Source organism: Castor canadensis, chromosome 15, assembly GCF_047511655.1.
Source record: "Castor canadensis chromosome 15, mCasCan1.hap1v2, whole genome shotgun sequence".
Taxonomy (NCBI): Eukaryota; Metazoa; Chordata; class Mammalia; order Rodentia; family Castoridae; genus Castor; species Castor canadensis.
In genome coordinates this window covers 73140445-73166720 of record NC_133400.1, presented here as the reverse complement: position 1 = coordinate 73166720, position 26276 = coordinate 73140445, and the positions used below count along the sequence as shown (strand labels likewise).

The window sequence follows — 26276 nt, the reverse complement described above, 5'->3', positions numbered from 1 at the left end:
TCCTAGCTTGGCCGGATGGTCTTGGGCAGAATCACAGTGTAGGTGACTGGACTGGCCTTGGATTCTTCCAAAGCTGCCTATGGAGGAAGAAGGACTTCATAATCATTCCTATGCTCTTAAATAATTTTAAGGATTTGAGCAAGATGTAGGATTTCTCTCTTTTGCTGCAGTGTTACTGGTTGGTTGTAAGAGCTGACATCAAAAGGAGTTTGTCTACTGCTTTTCCTTTTTGTCCCATAATCCAATTTGTATGCAGAAAAGTATTTTTCAAAACTTACAGTGTAAGAAAAATAAAGGCATTGCAGCGACATTGGTTTTGATCTCTATTGTACTTTCTTGTTCTAGACAGAACATACAATTTTGCAGAGTGTGTTTGAAAGAAGGAAAAAAAACAATATTTTTTGGTGTGTATTCATTAGATAAAGAACAAACCAGGTGTTTGGGCAAAGTAAACAATTAAATATTAACCAAATCTCTTTGTACATATTATAAATATTGGAGCTTTATTGCATGTAAAAGCTTTAGTTTTCTGCCCTCAGAAGCTTGAAAGAAATGGCTTGTTATCTGATATTTATGGATGGAGAGCTACCTTTAAAATACAGTGCCTTCCCCAGGAATCAATCAAGGAAAGAAAAGCTAAAGACATGTACTTTCTCCTATTCCTTATTTATATTTGCCCATTTTATGGTGAAAGAACTTTTTCTGCGGTATATGGTGGACAATTGCTGGATTGTCTGTTCACATCCTTTCCCTGATCCTTGGGATAGGCAGAAGAAACGGCCAAAGTCTTGTTCCTTTGGTCTGTCATAGTTATTTAAGTTTTTGATTCCAGGAACATCCAGGACAGATCACTCCTCAAAGTGTACAACAAGGACCCTTCACATGCATTTAACCACACGCCAAAAACTGTGAATGGAGACATGAGGGTAAGCATTATTGTTTTATTTTCAACTTTATTATCTGGGTCAAGCCATCCCTTCTTCTTATCTTTATTCCTGATGTCATCACACCCCACTACCAGGTTTGGTGGGTCCTTACCATTCGTCTTGTGTGGTGACTCATTGTTGTTCTTTGGTAGAGCAATATCATTTCCTCATCATTTGGGGCAAAGGGACTGGAATGGAGCTGGCTTCATCCTAATTTATCTATAAATGGAGCTAATTTTTTAAAATTATAGGCTTATTTATTTTGGCCATGCTGGGGCATTAAATGCAGGGTCTCCCATGTGCTAGGTGAGTACTCTACTACCAGGCTAACCCCCCCAACACGCCCCCCCACACACACCCCACCCTCCACTCCCTCCCCACACACCCAAAGCATGGGATTAGCATATCGTCACTCCAAGGAGATGCTGAAAGTGTTCACATCAAATGATATTTTATCATAGAACTTTGACTCTGAGACTCCCTTGCAGTCTTTTTGCCTGGTGAAAACAAACTCATATGCAAACCAAAAGAATGCACACCTTGCATGGAAAATCTCTTCATGTACTTACATTATTATTCTACATCATGGCATTCTTACTCAGATTCTAATTCAGGTCTACTTGCTGTCCTACTGTGTCAAATATTACCTATCTCCTCTGAACCATGTTGCGAGCAGAGTAGAAATACCTGTGTGATTCTGTAGCTAAAATTCTCTAGATTTGGGTCATCTCAGATTATCCAAACATTCACAGTGCACAAGCATCGCTGAGCAGGGAAACTTTAAGCAGATTTTAGGAACACATTAATGCAGGTCCACTGGAAGGAAATGCATTTCTAATAATGATGGTGCATTCTTCTCACATAAAATGGGGTGGGGGACAAAAAATTAGCTTCTCAGTTGTATGCCATAACATACATACACACACACACACACACTTAGAAGGCACTGCATTATTTTATATCATCTTTCCTGTGGATTAGCCCTCAGCTGTGTGCTAGAGTTTAACTAAAGAAAAGTTAATGAATGGAATGGGTTTTACTGCTGAAGAAATGCATGCATCTTTCTGTTCTGGTGTTGAGATATTCTTCTTCATCTAGGTGTCTCTGTTTCCTGATAGTGTGTATTAGTTTTCTATTGCTGCTATAACAAATTATGACAAACTTAGCTAAAACACCATAAATGTACAACCTTAACAGTCATAGAGTCTGTAGACTGATAGGAGTGTCATTGGTCTAAAATACAGGGTGGCCAGCAGGGTTGTGTTCTTTTCTGGAGACTGTAAAGAATCTATGGGTTACGCAAATAGATTTGCCATCTCTGTCCTCCATCTTCAAACCCAGCAAAACAGCATCCCTCTGACCCTGTTTCCATTGTTGTGTCTCTAATCCTCTGTTGTCCATTTTTATAAACACCTGTGATTGCAGTGGCCTACCCAATACTCCAGAAAAATCTCCCCGTTTTAAGGTTAGCTGATCGGCAAACTTAATCTCCCTTTCTCACGTAACCTAACATAGTCAGGAGTTCTACCTTTCACACAGGGTATGTAAGTTTCAAACCAAGAAAGGTATCAGGAGGTCCAAGTGAATGTGCTGGAAGAATTTCTGTATAATTCTGGAACAGAATGTAAGTCGCAACATAGTGGAAACAGAATCTGCACTTTTGGAGGAAAAAGTATCTTACAAACTCAACTGCTTTTTTATTTATAAAATAGTGTTTGATTAGACCCGAAGGCTATATTGCTGTTTTAAAAAAATCTAGGATTTTGAGTTTGGCTTTAACCAATGCTAAAGCCAAACTTTTCAATGTAAAGCAGAGCAAGGTGAAGACAGTGAGTCATGCCTATTGTGAAGCATGGACAAATAATATGAGACCCTTTGCCTTGTGTTATTCTCAGTGGTATTTGTAAGAATCTCTGCTCCCTTGGATGTCTTTATTGTTGATATGTCTAGTCTTCAAACTGGACTTCTGTCATGTTTAAGTTGTTTCTGTTCCATAAAGCCATTCTCAGACAGATGCCCTACAATTGCCTTGGAGAACGTTGTTTCTGGTTGGGAAAGACATATGTTTAAACTCTTAAGCACATGTGGTGCCTATAGAAGGACCCCCTGGGAAGACCAGGAGCATCAAATATTAACCATATGCACAAAGCCTATTAGAATGCAAAACTTTTGCTATGGATTTCAGCAAAGTTCTTCTGCTTTCTACTTTGTAGATGAAATGATAGTGATCGCTTTCAGTACCCCCAGCCTACTTTATACTACAGTTGCTTGTGTGATAAATCAACCATTGTCCCCAACAAGGGGAGAACAAATGTTCACCATCTAACCAACAGAAAAGCTTTTACGTTTCAGTGAAAATAACTTAACAATGAGAAATAGGAAACATTTCAAAACCAGCTATCTGTGACCATGCCTGCAGTTTGGCCTCTAGTAACAGATTCCAGAAGCTTAAAAGACATGGAATTCTTTCAGCCTCACCTTTTGGTTCTGGAAGTTGGAATTCTTTCTCCTTTCCCCATGAATGTGTCTTGCATTGCTATGAAAGGACAGGACATTGGGTTGTGCCCTCCCTGTAATCCAGCTGCACAACCCCACAGCTTATGGTGAAAAAATAGAGAATAAAGCTAGGATCAAGTGGCGTAGACTAAACCAAGCTACATAATGGGTTTGGGGTGCTCCATTCTCCCATATGTTGGTAATGTGAGCATGTCTGTGAAGGAATTCCACAGTAACCATCTCATGTGTTAGTCACTGTAGCCCTGCTTCTGATGTCATTAGACTTCACTCAGCAGCCTCCAGAGACAACCTGGGACAGACCTCCTGGCTGCCCACTCATCACCAACAAATGCATATGAAAAATCATTGGTAGGAACAAGCAAAGGGACAACACCAGCAATGCCAGGACTCTGCAGTGGCCTCTGAGACTTTCCTTAAGCAGTGAATTTAATGTCTTGCCTTTGAACGGGAAGAAATGTTAAGATTGTGTATCTAAGATTTACAGGCAGTTCTCCCAGACCATTTTTATGATAGAATGGTATTCCCCAGGAAGCATGCTAAGCTAAAGTATTAACTCTGAGGTTATGGGCCTCAGAGTGTGCATGGAATTTAGGCTTGGTGGAGAAAGCCTTTGTCTACTTTTTCATTTAGCATCTAGCTGAGTGTTTTTGAGGCTCTACTTTTTAATGAAATATGATTCTTGGCTGGAACTGAGCTCACCCAACTTCTGATTCTTTACATGTGGGTGCAAATTTCCCTGTCCTGACTTAATCACATGGCTTTTGTATCCTTATATCAGAGAGTAGTTGTGATCATTCACTTTCCAGGGGTCCTTCCTCACCACATTGTACAATTTATATATGTCCTCAAAGGATTTTGAATTCACAAATTACATACAACTTAAAGGAAAGCCATTCCATTATGTGTTTCTCTAAAAGGACCACTACTTTACCAAACCTGGTGACTTTTTCATGGTTTTGGGCTTCACCGTCTTCTTGGGTGCATTGAGATTATTTCCCAGGATTCTCTGCTGTCATGAATTAGTCTCTCCCTCCTGTCTCCTGTGAATTTCACTTGTATGTCTTTAAGTTTTATTTGTATGCAGACAGCTGCCAGTCTTGCATTGAGAACACTCTCCCAGAACTGGCCCTGCATCTTATATGACTTCGTTATACCCAAACCAGTCTCTGCCTCGAATCATCTTCTGTCTGAGATTTGTGTGTGACTCTGAGCAATAGTCTCCTTAGAAACCATTAGCTTCCATTCTGCTGCCATGGCTAAGTTCCTTGCCCACATTCAAGCAGCCCCCAGCTCCTCCACTTGCTATTCCTTCTTCCCCTAACTCCCAAATGATCTTTAATGTGTTTAGGTGGGTTTTTACCAGTTGAGGGTTTTTTGGTTTTGATTTGTTTTATGAATTGGTTCTTCTTTTTTTTTTAATCTGAACCTTTGCACTTGTGGTTTTTATCTTCCTGCTTACTAGACCAGTATGAATGACCCTTGAAACTAAATGTATCCTTAATCCTGCCATCTCTAGAATTCAAGACCCAAATGTTCAACAACTTCTGAACAGTTGTCTTCACAATGATATTCTTTCAGCGTTTCTAGTGTATCCTGTTGAAGAAAAGAATTCCTAATTTTTGTTTTATCACCAAGCCTAGATCCTCCTTGCTTCTTTATCTTTTGAAGGATGGAATGACTGTGTTGACATGTATGTGCACACATGCACCGACACACACTTGCATGTTTTAGGTTGTGAAGGAGGTGGGATTTTAAATGTCGACTTATCGATGATTCTTCTCTTGTCTGACTCCTCACTCACCAGTCACCAGAGCGCATCCATGTCACTCTGCAATGTCCCTTATAGATGATCCATTGGCTACTACCTAATAGCTAACTGAGCATTTATTAGATATTTGCATGGGTAACTTCATTCAATTCTCAAGACAAAATTCTGAGGCAGGCATTGGTGCAGGCCCCCATGCTCTTGTGCTAAGAAGGTTTTCCAAGGCCACATAACTAGAGAGAGACAGCTGATATTGGAACTCCAGTAGCTTGGCTCCATACCCAAGGCTCTTAGCTAGTGTTCTGCGCTTTAGTTACAGAATTCATTATTTCTCTACCAAGCCACCATACAGTTCTCACTCCCCACATTGACTTCTCCTGTCCCAAGTGTCTGAAATTTCCTCTGCTTTCCCACATACCTACCTGCCATGAGGTTCATATGCTGGAAGCTGGTCACCATTGCAGTGGTAGTGGAGGTGGTAGATCTTTAAGGGGTGGGCCTGGTAAAAAGTGATTGGACCATGACAGCACTAATCTCAGAAGGAATTAATGTAGTTTTCCCTGGACTTGCTTAGTTTTTACAATGGTGGGTTATTATAAAGCAAGGCTATCCCACATGCGTGGGTCCTTCTGTACATGGTCATTTCCCTTTCTGCTTCTCTGCCCTGTTGTGACAAAGTCTGGCCCTAACCCGGTACCAGTACCAGGTTATCTTGGACTTTTTAGACACCAGCATCATGAGCCAAAAAACCTCACACATTTTGTTATAGCAACACAAAATGGACTAAGACACAGCACTGTTTTTCAAAAATGTGCTCATTAAACATATTATAGGACAATTATCTGATTTTTTTCAACAAACTGGTGGTGTGAAAAAAGTCTAGAAGGGAGCACTAAATTTCTCAGGGTTCTCCTATACTATAACCAAATGCCATGTTGGATCCTGAGTAGAACAAACCAACTGTAAAAGACATCTTTAAAACTACATGGAAAATTTCAATGTGTGTTAAGAATCAGAGGACATTGAGGGATAACTAGTAAGCCTGTTGGATGTAGTAAGAGATTGATAGTTATGTTTTCAAAAATGAAACATACTAAAGTATTTACAGGTTAAATGACATGATGAGTGAGATTTGCTTCAAAATACTGAGCAAACAAAAAGAAAGAAAGAAAGAAAAAGAAGAAAGTGAAAGTAGATGAAACAAAATTGGTAAAATGCCAAAGCTGGATGGTGTGAGTTCATTATATTATTTTCTCTACATTTTTATGTTTGGAAACTTCCATAATAAAATGTTAAGAAAATTAAAATTTCCTTTTAGAGTCTAAATAAAAGACTGCCTCACTCCACAAAGTTTTCCCAAATGTTCTATGAGAATTAATCTTCCCCTTTTGGGCCGTGCTGCACCTTGTTCTTATGTTGTGATCATTGTGGACATGTCCAAGTTCTGGAGAGGCACAAACCATGGTACTTTCATCTCTGCTTCACTCAGAACGCCAGTCGAGCATCCTCGTGATGGAGAATGTAAACAGTAGTGTATTGGAGTGCACGGAGTACCATAATGATAGTGCTATAAATGTGTATTATTCATTTTCTGTCATTAATGAGGACCCACTGTAAAAATATCTCTCTGTTCTCATCCCCAGAAATAGTTGTGCTTCTCCTGGTTTATTTTTGTCACTTGTATACTTTGAATCTTGTAAATGATCATTTTCCCTCTTTGTGCTGCTATTCTACAGCTTAGAATTAAATTTGTGGCCCACCCACAACAAGGGTACAGGCATTTATGGGGAGTATGTTGTGTGCTGGCTTTGTTCCTTTAATTTCCCTACTTTCTTCTTGCTCACATTATACATTCCACTTTGACTCTATTTTTTTTATAGAATTGTAATGATTTATGTGAATTCTTGTTAATTTCTTTGCAGTATCTGTCAGGATACAAACAGTATTCATTCTATACCATTGTTGTTCTTGATATAGGATAATAGACCTTTCTGTGTCTGCAAAGTAGGCAGTGTGTTAAAGTAGTTTACATATTATTTAAATTAACCAACAAGTCTGCACAGTAGGGGTGCTGACTCCATTTTCTCAGATGATAAAACTGAGGTCAAAGAGGTCTTTGCCAAGCTCCCATCTGGTGAATGTCAGATACAGGATTTGCGCCCACTTCTTTCTGCTTCTTTGTATTTAACCCACAGTCTCCCTTCCTTGCTATTTCCATTTAAGTTTTGCAAGCTTTAAACTGTTCTCAATAAGATTTTAAAACACACAAAATATCCTTTATTAATATTTGTTTCATTTCTTAATGTTGTGTATCTATTTCATGGTATCTTTTTATATTTTACTTTGCCCCATTCTGTTCTCTGCTGACTATTCTAAAAAAAAATCAAGAGAGAGGGTCAAAGAAGGCAAAAGGAGGGAGGGAGGGAGGGAGGGAGGAAGGAAGGAAGGAACGAAGGAAGGAAGGAAGGAAGGAAGGAAGGATGGATGTCATGTGTCTTCAGTGGCCACAGAACTCAGAGCTCTTTTTTCCATAGGACTGTGTTCTGATTGAGAAGAATAATTTGGGATGAATAAAGTAATGAAAAGGAGAGAATCCCATAGACATGGAAATTTCAGTTAACAATCTGAGCTAATTTTCTCATTTGTTTGACATCTTCCTTGACCAGCCTTAGTGTCTCTTTCACTCATACATGGCAGTGGTATTAAGAACTGACATTCACAGTGTGCTTATTCTGTGCCTGGCACCTTACTAAGCATTTTGTGCATTTTTTCTCATTTGGTTTTCACAACCATGTAATATGAGAGGAATTCCTATTACCCATGATTCAATTGAGGAAGCTGAGGCTGAGAGAGGCGAGTGCACCTGCTGGATACCACATAGCTGGTGAGGGGTGGGATGGGTTCATAGCCAGGCAGAACCCTAGAATTGACTAGTTAATCATTCTTGAGGTCACTTCTGTCCTTTTCCATTACACTCTTCATCATCAGTGTCCCTGGGTCACCTCCACGTATCCATGTGCCAATCTGTCTCTAAAGATGTGTCCCCAAAGCCTCTCTCTCCATCAAGCCTTTCATTCCCTCCCTTACCTCCAGACCTCATCTCTGTCCCTTCCTGGAAAATTCCATGGACCTTCACCTTCCTCCCTCCCTCCCTCACTATCTTAGCACACTCTCCTTTCCTACCTGCCTTGTAATTACTGATGCACAAATCTTAAGTTCCTTTGTAAACTTTAGAATTTCAAAGACCAGGTCCCCATGTCATTCATCCTCACATACCCCGTGGCCTGCCCTGATTCTCACTAAATGGCTGAATGGAAAATGAGGTACTTGCCTCAGCACTTTTTTGTCCCGCTTTCCTTCAGTGCCTCATCTGATAAGGTTACTACAATGATCTATAAACACGAATGTTTGAGGTTTACAGCACAGTTCACAGTTTCTCCTGGTATGGGCTGCTGACCAAATGAGAAACAAGGAAGACTGTCTGTCCTAACACCCTTCCCATTCCATCAGTGTAATTTGATAGCAATAGTTGGTAAACATATCTGGTGTTGTCAGATTAAAATAAATGATTGTGAGACATGCACTCTTTAATTGAAGGGGTGGGTTTTAGGAGTTCCATTCACCTATGACAGAAAATAAACCAAATCTGTAGGTGACAAATCTAAATAAAATATCAGGGGTTTTGTTTTTTGGTTGTTTGTTTTTTTGTGCCATCTTTGTAACTCAGACAAATCTTGCTTTTACACCCGGTAGTTGGTATTTCAAATACCTTCAGACTTAAAAAATACATGTGGTGGTTTTATGACAGTTGAACTCACTCTGTTATTGTAAAACACTGCTGATTCTTTCTGCCAGCCATTGGGTGACCTGAGTCCTTCCTCTAGTGTAGTTTTTGTGCCAGATCCTAAAGCTGTAATGATGAACATGACAGATGTGTTTACCATCCTCCTCGGCCTGACAGGCTGGAAGATGGGAAAATCCAATAATCAATGATAATGTTATAGACATCTGTCATTTTTTCACATCAGTTCTGGGTTTCAGGCTAAGTGAAAGCTTTGCCTTCCTTCTATTATTTGCTTCAGTTAACGCTACAGATCTCTCTTGTGAGTGATATACTTAACGGTGTCCCTTTTATACAGCGCCTTCTGACAGGCAAAAGGACGATTCTGTTGCACCTGATAAGGGATTACTCTTTCTGCAGTCATTACCCAGCAAACAACTTGAATGCCCTGGCCAGCCCTTGGCTGATATTTCTTTTTTTCCTCACTACTCCTACTTGTAAAAATCTTAATTTTTAAGACACAGGAAGGTAATATATGCACATCAGATACACAGCTTCCAAGTGATACAAATCCCATCTTTCCTGCTGTGTGGCTGCTTGCTTTTCCTTGCACTTTTTTTTTTTTTTGTCATTGAGAGGTTATGACAACACGAGCCATATTGTATTTATAAACATCACGTGTTTCCCTGATATGGTTTGCAGTTTCTGCCAGACAGAACACATGGAAGAAACATTTCTTGTTAGCTCAGCATTGGTTTTAGTTATGCTGGTTTTTGGGATAGGAAAACCCTTCCTACTTGGATTTAACTTTCATAGAGCAGAAACAAAACCTCTGAATGTCCGTGAAATAGTTTTAACAAGGGTGGACTCTGCTCCTTTCAACCACTTATTTTGACTAAAAGCTTCCTTCTGTGAGAAAAGAGAAGCCTTGCCTTAAGTCACCAGGCAAAGCTGGAAGAATTTGAGAGATGGGTGGCTTCCAGGTCTCTGCAATTCTAGAAAGTTTCCTCTAGAAAAGAAAGGTTCCCGGAAGACAGAAGGTAAGAACTGTGTCTTTCTAACAAAATCTAATCTTTAGAAACGCTTTTAGCACACTTACACTCACCCGAGTTAAGTCTTCTGTGTACAATTCAGTAAGGTTTTTATGGGAACTTGCACTCAGCTTAGGAGAGCTCTTTGTTTGGCATTAGTCTGGTTTTTAAAAGATTCACTTAAGTCACACTCGGCTGCCTCCCATCCACAAATCTTGTCATTTTGTTTCTGTTTAACCTTATAATTTAGGAAAGGACTTGAAACGTCAACGTGGTTTGCCTGTATAGAGCTCGTTCATTTTATGTGTTTTGTGACAGTTTTCCGTGTTTTCATGAAGATGTTGGCACAGTCAGTGTCTCAGACAAATGCAGAAAATTTGAAGGCATGGTGTAAATGAAGAGAGTAATTAGTATGGTCTGTTAACATTAGGGAAGATTTAGTTGAGGTTGTTTTTCTTCTAAAAATTAGTTTCATTTTAAAATAAATACAGCTCTTTTATCTTTGGTTTGAAAAATTTTAAAAAGAAATAATCTATTTGAGCCTTATGAAATAATACTGAAAACGTTTACAGATTTTAGCCAACAGATACTAGCCTGTCATATCAGGTTTAATAATTGTCTGGAAAGGGCTTTGACAGAAGTCATATTTATTTGAGTGATGGTTTTACTCTTGTAATAACTCCATAACTGCATTTTGCTTTTATTTCTTTTGAAGGAATTTAATACTAGCAATGTCTTTTTAAGTCAGTCAACTTTCTTTTAAAGGAATACATGTGCGTGGATCTGTTTGTCCACATGAGTGTGGATGTTTTTTATCCATTTATAGATGAGTTAAATATACATGAGACATGATCTGCCATGTGGTCTTACTGACATATATCATTCATTTAGTCATCATGGTAACCCTACAATAGAGGTGGTATCACACCCATTTTAAGATTGGATAACTGAGTTCAAGAGGGATGAAGTTACAAGTCATGCTGGTAAGTGGCTGAGCTGAGATTTAAATCTGAACTATTTTTGCTTCCTCCAACACACAGCCTTACCAATAGCTGAGAGCTTTGGTCTCAAGTCAAATTCACCCAACTTATCTTGAGAGTAATGGTAATAAATGAGCAGTATTTATTTGGCTTGTAGATAAATTGTTTTGTACTTTTTTGGATTTTTTTTTTTTTAGATTAGCAGCATCCAAATCTTCAGACACTGTTCGTCTGACTGTTTACCCAGGGACCTGGTTACAAGTTAGTCAGAGTCAAATGAAAAGAGTGAACATCAAATGGTATGGAGGTAGGAACGCCACTGAATGCACTGCTCTTTTTACTGAAGAGCCTTGAGCTTTTTTCTTTGCTTCAAGTGCTGTGTGGCTTATAAAATAGGCATCTGTGGGACAGAGCAGGGAGCAGGTTTATGAGCTTGATGTGGAAGTGAGATGCTGTCTGTGAACTGAGACTGCTGGCTCCAGGTGCCTGGCTGAGACTCATTTAGGAGGAGACCAGGAAAAAAGGTAAAAGACGTTGAAGGAGAAGTTTCTGGAGTCAGGACAGCCAGCTGAGCCCCCTCAGGACCAGAGCTTCACCTTTGGCATCTCTCTTCCCACTCCTTCTAGTGATTGAGACATCAACTCAGCAGTGAAAATATCCGGGAGATTTGTGATGCAAAGTAATTACTGCCAAGGGTGTCACCACAGGGTGCAGCTGCTCCTTACAACACAGAATCTGGGGTTCAGGGTGAAGGCAGCTCGCTTCTAGTCCCATTTCAGCTTGAAATCCAGAGTCGGCTAAGCAGCAAAGTAGGTAGAAGGGAGCCTCCATCCTCAGCAGGTGCTGGAACTGGCACCCGAGGAGCGTCAAGCTGTTGCGGGACTGTAGTGAGTGTACCCCGTTGCCCTGTGATGATCAAGTCACATCTCCTTCCTTTACTCTTACGAATATAGATGTTACCAGAAATGGCTTTAATCAGGGCATATGTCCTTGATTTTCTAGTGGTTTCCCTTGTGCCTACAGGTCATTCTCTGGCTGAGATTTTAGTTTTCTGTCTTCCTTGTGGTGTCCTTATCAGGGCATTCCAGACCATTGTAAATTGTTCTCTCTCATGTCAGCCTAGCACCCTGGGTCCTAGCAAGATTTTAGGTGACCATACATTTCTTCAAATGTCTTAGGTGACATGTGTTATTTTATACAAATTTCAGGGTAATCACATGTTAATCTTTTAAAGAAAAAAGGATTTTAACATACATAGCACCTCCTGGTAACGTGTCTCCTCCCTGCAATGCCTTACCCAGTGAGGTAGCAATCTCCACTTGCACATAATTTGAAGGAGTGAAAGACAATTTGTCTGCTTTTGAGGAAATAGAGCTGGTGACTTTAGATTTGTGACTGAGAAACTACACCTGACCTAGGTCATTGATGCTTCCTTGATGAGCAGGACTGACTTATTTAGATTGTTTGGCTTTAGAGACAGAGAAAGTGGCTTAGGCGTCATGGGTGATAACGCATTTGCCTGTGAGTTGAAACCCAGGAGGCCCAGAGTGGTTGGAGAGACTTGATCAATTTCACAAAATAAGGAAATGGCCAAGTGCAGTGACTCATGTCTATAATCCCAGCTACTGAGGAGTCAGAGATCAAGAAGACAGTAGTTCAAGACCAGCCCAGTCGAAAAGTTAGCTCCCATCTCAGCCAGCAAGCCAGGGATTGTGGCTCATGCCTGTGGTCCAGCTATACAAAAGGCATAGGTAGGAGGATCACAGTCTGAGGCTGACTCCCGGGCAAAACGTGAGATCCTATCTGAAAAATAACTGAAGCAAAAGGGGGTGCTGGGAGCATGACTCAAGAGGTAGAGCTCCTGCCTAGCAAGTGCAAGACCCTGTCAAAAAGTAAATAAATGAGGAAGTGACAAAACCAGGCACAGCCATCTGTCCCCAGTCCAGCCCCTTACCATATCCAGTGCCACACAGGCTGTCCTTGCTTTTGTTTTCATCCATCTGGGTCTCACCAGTTTTTTTTCTTGGTAGGCTTAGGATGACTTCATAGGACATCTCTTAGCCATCTAGCTGAGGACAGCCAGGTTTTACTGACCCTCCAGATAGCAGCTCAAATCTCTCTCTCTTCTCAGTTAGCTTACTAAAAGTGAACTAGAAATCCTGAGACAGTGCTAGGGTTCATTGATGGGAATGCATGGGCCTGGGAAACTAACCGAATTTAGGTTATCCAAAATTTTTATGGAAGGAGAATAGGCCATCCAGTCAACTGCAAAGCAGCTGCTTCCCATCATGAGATACTGTGGATAAAATAATACCTGCCCAACAAAGTTGTATGGTATTATCTTCAAAAGCCAGCCTCTTCACGATGGCAAATAATTTACAACTTGAATGTGCTACCACTCAAACTAGGTATCACATAGAAGAGCAGGTTTTTAAGTTTTAATAATTGTTTAATGTTGTTTCCTTGATTTTTGGAAAGACCGGTTGCATGGAGAGCTTGAGAGTGAATGAGTATTACTGTTTCAGTCACAGCTAAGGAAAAAAAAAGTCAATTAAAACTGACTTCAATTAGTGAGTAATAGTACAGCTGGTGTAAGGCTGTGACCAAAACGGTGGCCATACTTTGTTATGTTGGGGGGTTCATAGAAGGCATGGAGTAAAATTCAGTATAAATTATACAGCAGAAAAGAATGAGCCATTTTGGTGCCAAAATCCAATCTAACTCTTCTTGAAAGGTTCTCAGGACCTATTGTCTGACACAAAAGAAGAGCTGTTCATTACATCTTTTTTTGTGTGGATTTAGTCCAGGCCCCTCCAGCTAACAGGTGTGAAGATCCAGTGTGACAGTGAAGCTCGAGGCAGGCAGCCAACTCACTCCATATTCCCGAAATGTAGACAATATGTCAACAGCTTTGGTTGATGGACACCTGTCCTTGATTTCATTCCTTTTCTTCTTCTTTTCCTATGACATCAAAGACCATGCTTTGCCTTGTTCTTTTTTCATCCCTTGAACCATTGCTTTTCATTTACCCTGGATAGAGTAGGAAGAGCTACCAAACAAAGCCCCCAAATAAGAAATTATAACAATGCCGACCACGAAGAAACTCAGAAACAGCAGTGGCCAGATCTATAGTGTGCTTAAACGTCAATGCATATTTTTCATAAAACATGCCACCTCTAAGACACAGGATTTTTTTTTGGGGGGGCAGTACTGGGGATTGAACTCAGGACCTTACATTTGGTAGGCAAGCATTCTACCACTTGAACTCTACATCCCTGGTCTTTAGCTTTTAGTTTTCTTTTCAAATAGCATCTCCAGCTTTTGCCCAGGCTTGCCTCAGACCACGATCTCCCTAGCTCTACACCTCTGGAATAGCTGGGATTATATGTATGCACCACATCTGGCCTCAATGCATGGGATTTGTGGTCAGAGCTGATAGCTTCCTCTAAGATGAGCACCTAGTGCTGTTTCTGTGTTCACTTTCAAGGAGGAAGGACGACGATTACAACACTCTGTTGATGGCTGACATCTTGTACTAGCAACTGAAGGAACATTCTGGGTGCATAACCACAAAGTAGATACCATTTTTGCTTGCTTTGAAAGCAAATCTAAAAATACATTTCTTAGCAGCTGTATAACTGCAAAACAACAACAAAATAATCTGCCCCACTGCAGAGTAATTTACTCACCAGATATCTGCAGGGGTCAGAACTTAATGCACAGAAATACACTGCAGATTTTACTGTATATATTTAGACGAAGGAGCCGATTAGCTTGTGATCTGAGCAAACCTCTGTGTTCCCATGAAAATGAGGGATGTGGAACTGTTGACGGCCTAGGGCTATAATTATGTTAATCTGACCAGTTTAAGACTAAAATATGTCGTTTTAAAATGTTTCTGCATTTTTATTATTTGTTACAATGATCTGAAGAAATTGAGCAAAATGCTAATAAGTTTCTATTCAGTATCACCTTGTGACTGGGACATAAAAACAAGTCAATATGGAATTTTGATACTTTTAAATTTTTGACCCAAAATTGTGATCAAAAGATATGTACACATATACATAGTACATCTTAATAATATAAAAATTTCCCAAATATATTTTTATATTTTAATATAGATACAGTGAACATATTTATGAAAACATCTCAGCATATATGTTCAATAGCAAAACATATCTACAGTGGCATTAGACCAATACTTTGTGCTATACCAAAGAAAAAAGTCAAGAATTAATTTTGATCGGTATTATAAATGTCTTTCTATCAAGAGCCATCATAAAGCACCCAGATCCTTGTTTCTAGTATAAATGCAGGACAGGACTAGCGTGGACAATAATTTTGAAATTCCCTTGAGCTAACTGGTTCAGCCTCCTCTTCATCAACTAAAACTTTATTCTGGCCACAGGTAGGTAATGATGTATGTTAGTTTCCATCACTGTGAGATACCTGAGGAAAACAATTTGAGGGAGGAAGGATTTATTTTGGGTCATTGTTTCAGAGGTTACAGTCCAGGATCACCTGGATCCATTGTTCTGGACCAGTAGTGAGAGCACATCATGGTAGAAGGCCATGATGGAACAGAGCTGCTCACCTCATGGAAGCCAGAAAGCAGAGAGCAACAGAGGAAGGGACTCAAGACAAGATATAGCCCCCAAGAACATGCCCCTGGTAACCTAAGCCTCACTTCGGGAAGTTTCTACCACCTACCAGTAATGCCATCAAATTATGAATACATTAAAGGATTGACCCATCGATGAAGGCAAAGCGCCTCTCAACTGGATCACCATCTGAGGATAAAGTCTTGGAGGTGGGGTGGGAGGAGACTGTGTACATCCAACCATGACAACATGGATTCTCTTTTCATTACCTAGAGATCTCTCCCAGGTGATAAGATGAGAAGGGAATGAGAAGGATCTAAAGCAGAGATATGGATAATCACTCATGTCATACTTACTAGAAATCATCAGAATTTGAGTTTACTTGTTGGGCCAGTCTGAAATTAATGGGGAGGTATTTTATACAGTATGATCTGAGTTCAGAGTCATCAATCAACTTGGCAATAGAAATGAGGAAGGATATCTTCTTAAATTCGAGTCCATGGCATACAATTAAACTATATCTTTGTCTTTCTCACAATTAAACTATATCTTTGTCTTTCTCAAGGATGATATGTTTGGGACATAATATGGCAAATTCTTACATTGGCTGCATTCAGATTTTCTATTCTTTCATGAGCTGCTGTTTTTCCCTCCTATAAATATATTCATGAGGACGTTATCCATTTTATTCATTTTGCTCTGCTTCACAACTCATTGAGCAAATTCGTGAGTGTTTGTTGGTGATGTTAATAATAACACACGTTGTTCATGCATTTCTGTACACAAAATATTGTCACAATGATTTAGGCCATTTGATAATTCATGACCCCTTGTCACAATGATTTAGGCCATTTGATAATTCATGACCCCAGAAGGGTAAGTACAAAAGGATTTCTTGGACCAACTGAGCAGCAGAATCAGAAGCTCAGAGATGTTCAGTGTCAGGACCGCAGTTGACAATGTAAGACTATCACTGAGAAGAGATTCTTTGGAGAAAGCAAGTCTTCTGGTTCATAATCCAGTGCTGTTTCACCACACTCTACTGCCTTCCTGGGGTACTGTGGTGGGGAGAGGTACTGATTAATAAGAATCATTAAACCTTTTACAAAATGCTTTGGTAACTCATTTGTTTACTTCAGTGTCCTGGAGAAGAGGTCATCAGAATAGAGCCAATGTCTTGCTGACATAATTTTAAGAAACACCCCCTGTCTATTTCTTCTCTGGGAGAAATCTTGCCCAAAGTTGCCTTCCAGAAAAGAGAAGAGAAAAAGAGAATGCAAAGAAAAAGAGTGGAGATGGAGGTTGTCCTGGGCACTGGGGGAAGATGGGCTAATTTTGGTCAACCTGGAGTTTGTTTCTCTTTGGAATGAGTTGAGTTGAAAGCTCTTGGTGCTGACAATTCCAAACCCTTTTCTTCACACATGTTAACTTAAGAATTCAGTTTTGGGGGAGCAGATAGACATTGCCTTCCTGCTTGCCTAATGTGGGCTTTTGTCCTTTGGAGCATGGCTTCTTTCCATGGAGTCAGTGGGCTAGGAGCTACATGGTTTTTCTCATGAGCTACTTGATTTCAGGAATGAGGAGCTTCACCCAAGAGAAGGAGGCTCACAGATCTGGCAGTGTGTTATTAAGACCCAGCGAGGCAAGTCTGGTCTCTGAGGAGGAAGCTTCTATCTGTATCAGAGCTGGGTGGGGAAGAAGGGACTGGCTGATGGCTTACCTCCGTAGCATGGAGGGGTGGGGCAGGTCAGGGCAGGGTGTGGGCAGAGATGCTGCCAAGCTCAGCCTCAGGCTATGGGTGACTCCACACTGGTTATCTGTAAGGCTGTTATTTATCCAAATAAGGAGAAACAGTGGTTTTGCTGACCGTCTCAGATTTCTGAATCATGTTCACTTGCTGACTGACTTGATATTTGAGCTGCAAACATGAAGGTATTCCTTTGAAATGGATCACTCTTGTGAGGCTCACTGACATCCTGGAGTCATTGTTTGGAAGACCTTTTCCCCCACACATTCATAGATAATATTAATATGGTTGGTCTGTTTCACCCTTCTCTTATGACTTCTTCCAACAACCAATAGAGATGTTCTGATATCTCTCGACCTGATTTTGCACAGAAATAATGCCCCACCCCAGTGTTCCTTAAACCCTTGCCCTCCTTTGAAAAGCATTCAAAGAAGGTCAGACTCCACACTGATTTCTTGACAATACAGTAAAGATGCTCTGACAGTTCATAGATCCTGGCCCTGTCATTTGACTTTGCACAAGACTCTGGAAGTCTCTGGGCCCCAGTTTGTTCATCTGTGAATGGAGATGACAATGTTTATCTGATAGGAATGAACTGGGAATCTAATGAAGGTAATTCTGGAAAGCATTTGGTAAGTAGAAGTCTCTAGAAATATTAGTTTCCTTTCCTATTCCCATCTTCTCCTAGCAAATATTCTGGAAAATATTTACTAATAGGAAAGTTCTAGGTAATCACGCTTGCCACCCAAAGTTTATAAGGTCTCCTTCTTGCTTCACCATGCCCAGAGTAGATTGGAGATCTTTGTGTGAGCTGACAGTGACCCTGCCTTGCCACACCCCTCTTGTCCATACAGCAATGGTTCTCCAAGGGTAATCCCTAGATCAGCAGGACAGCATCCTCAGGAGACTTGGTAGAAATGCAAAATTTTAGGTACCACTTAGACTCCTAAATCAGATACTCTAGAGTGAGACCACGTATTTGTCTTAACAAACCCTCTCATGCCCACTAAGGTTGGAAAACCACTAACTTTTGGGGTTACCAGTAGTTTATTCTCTTGGGGCACCTGGCCTTCCCCACCTTCTGTCCTGACCATGTGTTCCCTCCTGCCTAGAAAACCTAAGAAAGGAAATTCTTTATTACCTGCTGAAACCCTACTCTTAATCCATGCACCCACCTACATCTCACCTCTTCAGGAAGAACATAACCACAAGACTCATTCTTCCATAGACTCCAGTGTTTGTGTATTGCACTCATTGAAGTGATTTTTGCTTTGTCTTTTTTTTTCTGTTTATTTTGTTTTGGAAGTACTGGGGTTTGAACTCAGAGCTTCACACTTGCTAGGAAGACACTCTACCTCCTGAACCATGCCTCTAGCCCTTGTTTTTTTTGGATACACAACAATGAAAAGCTGACTAACATCAATTTAAGGAAAGAAAAGAAATAATATGCTGAAATTACTAAAATCTATGATATGTTAGTGTTGTTGATCTTTTACTGGGCCAAATTTATACGTTAAACTTTATGACAGATATTTATGGAAGGAAAAAACATAGTATATATAAGGTTTAGTATTACCCATGGTTTCAGGAATACACTGAATGCCTTGCATTGTATCCCCCAAGGATAAGGTGGGGGTTACTGTAAATGGCTATTTGGCTTCCAGTTGACACCTGTCATCCATCAATGTGCTTACCATCATTTTCTCTAACAGGTCCTGAAAAGTGTCCATCCTTGAAACTGCAGTTGTGTACCATAAAATTCTGCATACATCATCATCAATTGGGTGGTAATTCAGGTCTGTAGTGTCATTCCAAAATATATGTACTTTTTAATTCTCACATTGTCACAGTAATCCTCAAGGTACATATCCTCACAACATAATCAACTTGGTCAGTTCCCTAATGAAAAAAAAAAGATAGATGTAAGGTAAAGAGACAGGGACCCAAGCCTCTATTGGTGGTTAATGCATTGCTGAGAGATATGGTCCCAGGAATGTCACTCAGTAGCAGAATTGGGGCCGTAATGCTCAGGAATTTTGATCAGATACAGCACAAATATTTTTGCCCATAAGCAATCCTGTATCTGTGACTAATGGTAAAATATGTATACAGCATGCATATATATGTGTTTGCATATACGTATACAGTAAGCATGCCTTATTTGCAGATTTATTACACATGGCTTAGACCAAATATGGTCAAAAATAATAAATCAAAAATCAAAAAAATTTCAAAAAACAAAATTTTTTAATTCCCACACACATGCATATTGCACAGTTCAGTTGGCGTAGAGAGGCTGTCGGTCAGTCCCATGTGATCATCAGTTGTGTGATCTGCTGAGTGTTTCCCACCCTTTGCTTTGTGAAAATCTACCTCCCCAAAAGCATCTCATGCCCCAGAAGCAAGATCAAAGTGTATGTGCTTAATTAAGTGATAAAGTGAAAATCTGAGATTCGTTGAAAGGTGGCATGGCTTTAGTGGACGTCGGCAGCCTTATGGGAAAAGTGACTCAAGCATCGCAGTGCAGCACTGAGCTCTGCATCCTGATCATGTGCAGGCTTTCCTCAATGGTGTCTCCTTGGAACCACAGATTCCCAGATACCAACACCTACTGTTACAGATGTACAAACTCATAGTGTAGTGACACCTGTGTGGTGATAACTAATGAGTAATACATACTTTCATTAGTATATGTGAGCATGATATACATAAGCATAATAAATACTGGTATGTCTGTTAGTTGAACATAATTAATATGTAATTATTTATGTAGCTAATGTAACTAATTCTTGAGACAAGCGACTAACACCTAATAGAAATCAGGCAACACTCTTAAGTCAAAAGACTATCTGGATAATTAGACCCCATGTCCCCTTACATGTCCTAGCCATTCTTTTCCCATGCTCTGAGAAATCTGGACCTGTGAATGAAGCAAGGGAGGTACTTCTCAGCAAGGCTGTCCATGTCACACACCAAAGGCCAAAAGTCAAGTGTGTTTGCCCTCAGCGGCCCCCGTTGGAAAGGCATTAGAATGTGACTCTGAGAAACACTCAGTATCCTGGAGGATGTAGCGTCCCACAGCAGAGGGAGTAGTAGAGCAAGAAGAGAGGGGAGAGGAAGCCTGACACTGAGGTTCTAGAGACCCCACTGCAGGGGATAAAAGAAAAACACACTTTTCCCATGGATACTTGATGTTCCATTGGGCCACTCCTGTGTTACTCACAGTTTCAGTTCCCTGAGGTTGACTTAGCCAGAAAATATTTAATAGAAATGAACAGTTCATAAGTTTTAAGTAACTTATTCTGCCTATTGTTATAATTGTCTCTTACCTTGCCTAATTTATAAATTAAACTATCATAAGTATGTGTGCAGAGGGAAAAATGTCACACACACACACACACACACACACACAGGGTTCAGGCATTCAAGGAGGGTCTTGGAACATGTCCCCCTCAGATGAGGTAGGCCTACTGTACTTGTTAGCTACAGGAAGTTGGAAAAGAGTCTTAACTCCCCACACCGTTTCCAACCATTCACATGAGGACAGGAGCACCTGTCTTCTGTGTCTCACTGAGTTCTGAGGCCCACGAAATGAAATCACAACTGAAAGCACTTTGTAATTGAGAACTGTTGGGTGGTAATCAGTGTTTTTGCTGGTGGGGGCAATTTTTAAATTCTTTGTAGAATATGTGTTATAAGTAAAAAAAGCAATATTCTATATATTTTAGAGCTTATGTTGAAGAGTTAAGAGGGTGTTTCAAGAACTGTCATAAAAAGAAATTTTCTAGAGCTGGACAATGTAGATGATTATGTATCAGCAACAAGTCTAGAGAATTCTAAAAAGGATTGTAGCATAAAAGAACTGTGTCCAACCAGGAAGTGGGCACATGTGCAGAGATGGAGATAAATAAGGAGAGAAGTTATTTACTCCATCTGTTACAGGAGGGAGAAGGGAGATGTACTTTTACAAACTGTAACTATTTTAGTACAAAAGGAGGTTGTCCTTGGCCCAGAAAACACAAGAGTGGCCCACTGGGATATCAAGTGTCCACTGGAAAAGGGTGGTTTTCTTTTATCTCTCCTACAGCTCTGGGAAGTTACTGATTGTGACTTGGAAATGAATGGTTTATTTGGCATTAATTCTATTCCCAACTGAGGATTTCAATCACCTTTGGACATGGACCTGTTCTAGCATTGGAGGGCTCAGCCAGAGTTCCTTTTGACAGAATATTGTGGAAATAGTGCTCATCTTAAATATACCCAGAAGCTAACCGCTGACTGTACCATCTCTTTCCTGGGAATTCACTAATTTTGGCAACAGTCTGTCTGTCTCATGTCTGGGAGACATTCCATTTATGATCAAATGAAACATTAATAGATTAATAGGCCTTACAAATGACCACGTTTGCAATTTTAACCATATAAACAAGATGAATTTGAAATGTTTCCAACATGATAATTACTTACCTTTATAATATTGTCTTTATGTTTACAGGCACATTTTGAATATTCTTTCAGTGTATGTAGGATTTTTAAAAGTCAATAAAGAAATGAATAAAAGAGGAGAATTACGAATAAATTTCACAATATTATTGGCCTCAGCAGAGTATAAGAATTATTTCCTATTGAGGTAATGCTGGATACTTACTGGCATGTATTTTCTTAACACTAACTCAAAAGAACGTAATTACTTCCACTTTGCTTACGGCTTTAGTCAATGAAAGGAAAGGCAAATGAATTGCAGGATTCTTTATACACTGCTGGGCAGAGAGATTGGACAAAGGCTGTTGCACCCCAAGGTAGACGAAGCTGCTATGAATCTGGTGAAGTTACCAAATCAGAACGTGGGGGTGTCCAGTGGCTCGCTGCACTGGTGCTGAACCAACCTATGCCCTCCTCTGGAGAGCACTGTCTACTCTGGCAAGGCCAGTGGGTCCTATCTGTGGCACCAGGATATTGTTTAGGAAATTAGCATGTCTGGTTCGTTAGCCACTCCTCTGGGGCCTTAGGGTACTGAACTCTCCACCCTCTCTGGGGTAAGCTTCCTGCTTAGCAGAGAACATTTAAGTCATCCTGATTCAGCGCAGGATTGGGCTGGCTTTCAGACTCCTGACAGTGAATTACTGTCCCAGTAATGACGAAGCCATGCGTGCACGGTGCAGACAGTGCCCTGGAGCACTTTGAAAAGTGAAAGGAAATTGCTGTGAACATGGCCGGAAGGAAGAGATGGAGAGGGAAGCCAGACCTGTTTTCATATGGTACCACGCCCCACCAAGGAGCAAGGTCACGGAAGCCTGTGCTCCCTAGGGCAGCTGACTGGATTAATGTGTGGAGCATGGCGTGATTCACTTAACCAAACAGTACTGAGAGGTCCCTGCTTCTGTTTCCTGGTGGAGGGGGTGGCATTGCCCCAGTCCCCGGAAGCAGTAGTCCTGCATGTAGAGACAGGTGAAAAAGAACTCTAAGAGCCATGAGTGTTAAGCGATGGTACACCGTAAGACCGGGACTTGGGGGGTCATGCTAGGGGTGGAATGGTGGCTTGGTCAGACAAGGGAGGCCAGCCCCTATGTCCCCCTTCCTGGAAAGCCTGTGACTCCTCAAATGTTTTCCAGATGCTTGGGGGCCGTTAGTGTTGCTCCCCGTAGCCTGGTAAGAAATAACCCCTTGCTGATTAGATTAAAAAAAACTAAACAAGGGTTTTCACATTCCTGCTCCTTTTTTCCAACCTCTTAGGTGGCATTTGTTACAACCACTTCATCCAAATATTGTTTCTAATGGGACATCTTAGGAGAATGGCCATGCCATGTGTTCCCTTCCCCCTTTTCTTTAATAACCACAAAGCAATTTGATAGCAGTAAACAGGTTTTTTTTTTTTTTTTAAAGCCTGCAAACACTGACTGGATTTGGGCTTAAGAGACGTCATGGAATTCTTCTTGGTCAGAAGAAGAACCTCTAAAATCCTGAAAATGTTTTCAAAATGCACAGGCTGCCCAGAGCGTGGAGAGGGGTGTGGCATGAAGCCAAGCCCAGCCTTTAGGGTTCTTTGTCACAGAATTCCCAGCGGGATGGTATTGGGTTCCACTGAGTCCCTAGGGCTCAGGAGGCAGGAGGGTGATTAAACAGTACCCACCTGCCAGCAAAGACAAAGCTTCTTGCCTCCCTCACCCTTTATTCCTAGGTGTTAATACCTGTTCTTGGCTGAGAGCTGCACAAGCCAGTTCTTGCTGGGGACACACACCTCCTTGTTTGTCTCTGTCCCACTGCTGGAGCATGGCTGTGCTGGCAGCTGGTGCACAGGGGATGTCTCTGAAGAATGCCCAGGCTTCTCCTCCTCCATCTTGCTAAGGGTGGAGCTGCAGGGCTCTGGTTTCTTCTCAAATCTCCTCTTTGAATAGCTGTGGCTTGCCCTCTACTTTTCCTCCTTCCTTTTTCCAGAATGATGACAGTGGCTTCCCCAGAGCTGCTGCGTAGGACTGATAAATGACTGCCCCTCAAAGTTCAGCTTGGTAAAACCAGGCTGGTTAATTAATAGACAGCCTCCTTAATCACCCTTGTTTTCCCTCCAGCACAAACCTAGGGAAGAGGTTTGCCAATCCCCCACTTCTAAAGTCTGGCAGCAGAATGAGTTGTGGGTGCTGGGGGGCTGGGTGTCTAGCAGAAAACCCATCTGAGAGTTGGTCCTGGGGGTAATTAGCACCTTGAGTTTTCTGACGGTTTCGTTTCTTGATGGCTGGTGGCTTGCTTGTTTTAATGATCCTGTTTGCTTTGGTAAATTCTATCCGGTCATATTTCTTTAATGCTAACCCATCTACCTAGCCCTGTCCAAGTTCCTTTTCTTTACTGTGTGTTTTCCCTGTAAGCCATTGTTGAAGGACTGAGTCACCCTTGCTGTAGCCTGTGGTTGGATTGGGCCGAGGTTATTCAGTGACTAATTTCCAAGGGGAGGAGAAATTGACTTATCATGGGAAGGGCTGTTCTTTATCCATGCTGGTGGAAGCTTCTCTCCAAAGGCTAGGAAAAACAAAATGGTCTTTATTGGTGGTGAACACTGGACCACGGGAACATTTTAGGGTTTCTGTGTCCTTCGTGATGATTTCGGCTCTGAAGAGAAAGCTGTCTAAAATCCCCAAGCGTGGGACCAAGGATTTAGGTGAAGCCATCAAACAAAGGAGTCGTGTAACCAGGAGCTGAGCCAATGCGCTTTTTCACCTTGCCAACTGTACAGGTGGTTTCCTTAGGAAAATGTAAGTGCTTTAATTATTTGAGGATGAAAGTGGCTCCTAAACATCTTTTTTCAGTTTTCTCCAGTTATTTCTTGGTGTGGTCTGATGGAGTGGTATGTTTACAAATTCTAGACTTAGAAGGGTGGGATTTGACATACAATAAACTGTACATAATATTCCCTTTCCACACCACGTATATCTATGTATTGAAATGCTTGGCAAAGAGAGGATTGTGTGAAACGGTTTCCCCAAACAATGTCAAATGAACACTGTTCTTGCTAGATTTTTTTTTTCCCCAGAAACAATCTTAAGATGTTCCTTCTTACCTTCAGGAAACTTCTGAATGAGTGATATTTGATTGATTTACGGTGCTTTGTGGAGATGAAATGTAGCTATAGCTAACTCAATCTTCAGATAATTAATTCAAAGATAAACCAGGTATTTTCTAGCCTGTCAGACAGACAGGGCAAGACGCTTACTGAGCGGGGTGCTGCGGGTACAAGACAGCAGCTTCCTACTGGGGGCCATGGTGACAGGCTCTGGGAGAAACCTCCCTGTTTACAAGAACCAGAAGGAAGGACTCCAGCTGCCAAGACATGGTCGTGATTTGGGCAGAAATGGGAACAGAGAAACACAATACCCAACAAAATAGATGAACGAGGGAGAATAGTCTGGTTCATATACTGGCAGCTGATTGAATGGTTTTTATGCCTGAGGTTAGGTGCAGGCAAATAAATTCTCATTTCCAATTCTGATAAGGTATAGAAGGGTCTTTATTTTTGTGTTTACATCTTCCTGCTGCGAAATGAAAAATGTTAAAGCTTACCTAAAGATACCAGTATTGAAATTTTCTGGGGAAAAAGTATCAGATATATCCAGATACTTTTAACTTCCTAAGAGAAATGAGATGGTTGCTTAAGATTAGTGACATCAGAGAGATGGGTCACAGAAAGAAGGACCCAGATGTATGAAGGTAAATGACAATTGTGCATTGTTGGTTATTTATTTTACCTTGTGAGCTTAGTCTTATTTTCTCCTGGGGGTCTGACTTTGAATACTAGTGCAGAAAACACTAAGCATCCATTTAATGCCAAGTCTTTACTTGTTAGACCAAAATGAAATAAAACTGTGTAGGAATCTGATTTTAAAAAGATATTGCCATGGGAAGAATACTAGCCTGAACATTGAAGGTTGTTTTAAATTGTGGATTACAGAATCTTTCCTGTCCTCCTGCTCCAGTCAATCAGACAAGTGTGTATGGGGTCAGTAAAGTCCTCTGTTTATTGGAAGACCAGGTGGGCTCCTGGGAGATCACACTGAAACTCCCTCTTCTCATCTGTGCCTTCCTCCACATCCTAACCACAAGTGTTCTTCAGTGGGACCATGGTGTTTAGTGTATGAACCCAAGTTCTCTCATTTAAGAGTTTATTCTATTTGTAGGTAAAACATATTTTCCCATGGTTTAATGGGATCATCATGTTATTCTCAGCTGGGGCTCTATTTAGATGAAAGAATCAGGATGCTTTTTAAAACTCAGTTTTGGAAAGTAAGTCGTAACTTGGCAAAGCAACTTATGAATTCTGCCAGAGGCTTCCAGCTTCTAACTCACCCGTATTAATGGAGATATTCAACCTCAGATTACCTGCTCTGTCATACTTGAATGCTTGTATTCAATTCCTCTGTGAATAACTCAGTGATTCAT

The 26276-nt window shown here is 40.8% G+C and overlaps 1 protein-coding gene and 1 long non-coding RNA gene across 25 annotated transcripts in view; one reads left to right on the top strand and one right to left on the bottom strand.

The window, feature by feature from the left end:
* The window catches only part of Kiaa1217 (KIAA1217 ortholog), a 444456-nt gene that overhangs the window by 353999 nt on the left and 64181 nt on the right, over positions 1 to 26276 (top strand). For 22 of the 24 annotated variants that reach the window (XM_074056502.1, XM_074056503.1, XM_074056504.1 and 19 more), the window contains one exon: positions 833 to 926. In XM_074056502.1, the coding sequence (XP_073912603.1) occupies positions 833 to 926 (94 nt within the window). Of the gene's footprint in view, positions 1 to 832; positions 927 to 7669; positions 10030 to 24213; positions 24596 to 26276 lie in introns of those variants that run through there. The other 2 variants (XM_074056514.1, XM_074056515.1) reach the window with 2 other exon arrangements.
* Positions 13457 to 23848, bottom strand: LOC141417509 (uncharacterized). Its single transcript, XR_012442140.1, has 3 exons — positions 23540 to 23848; positions 19046 to 19250; positions 13457 to 16662 (listed from the first exon to the last, which is right to left on the bottom strand). It is a non-coding gene; the product is annotated as an uncharacterized lncRNA (long non-coding RNA).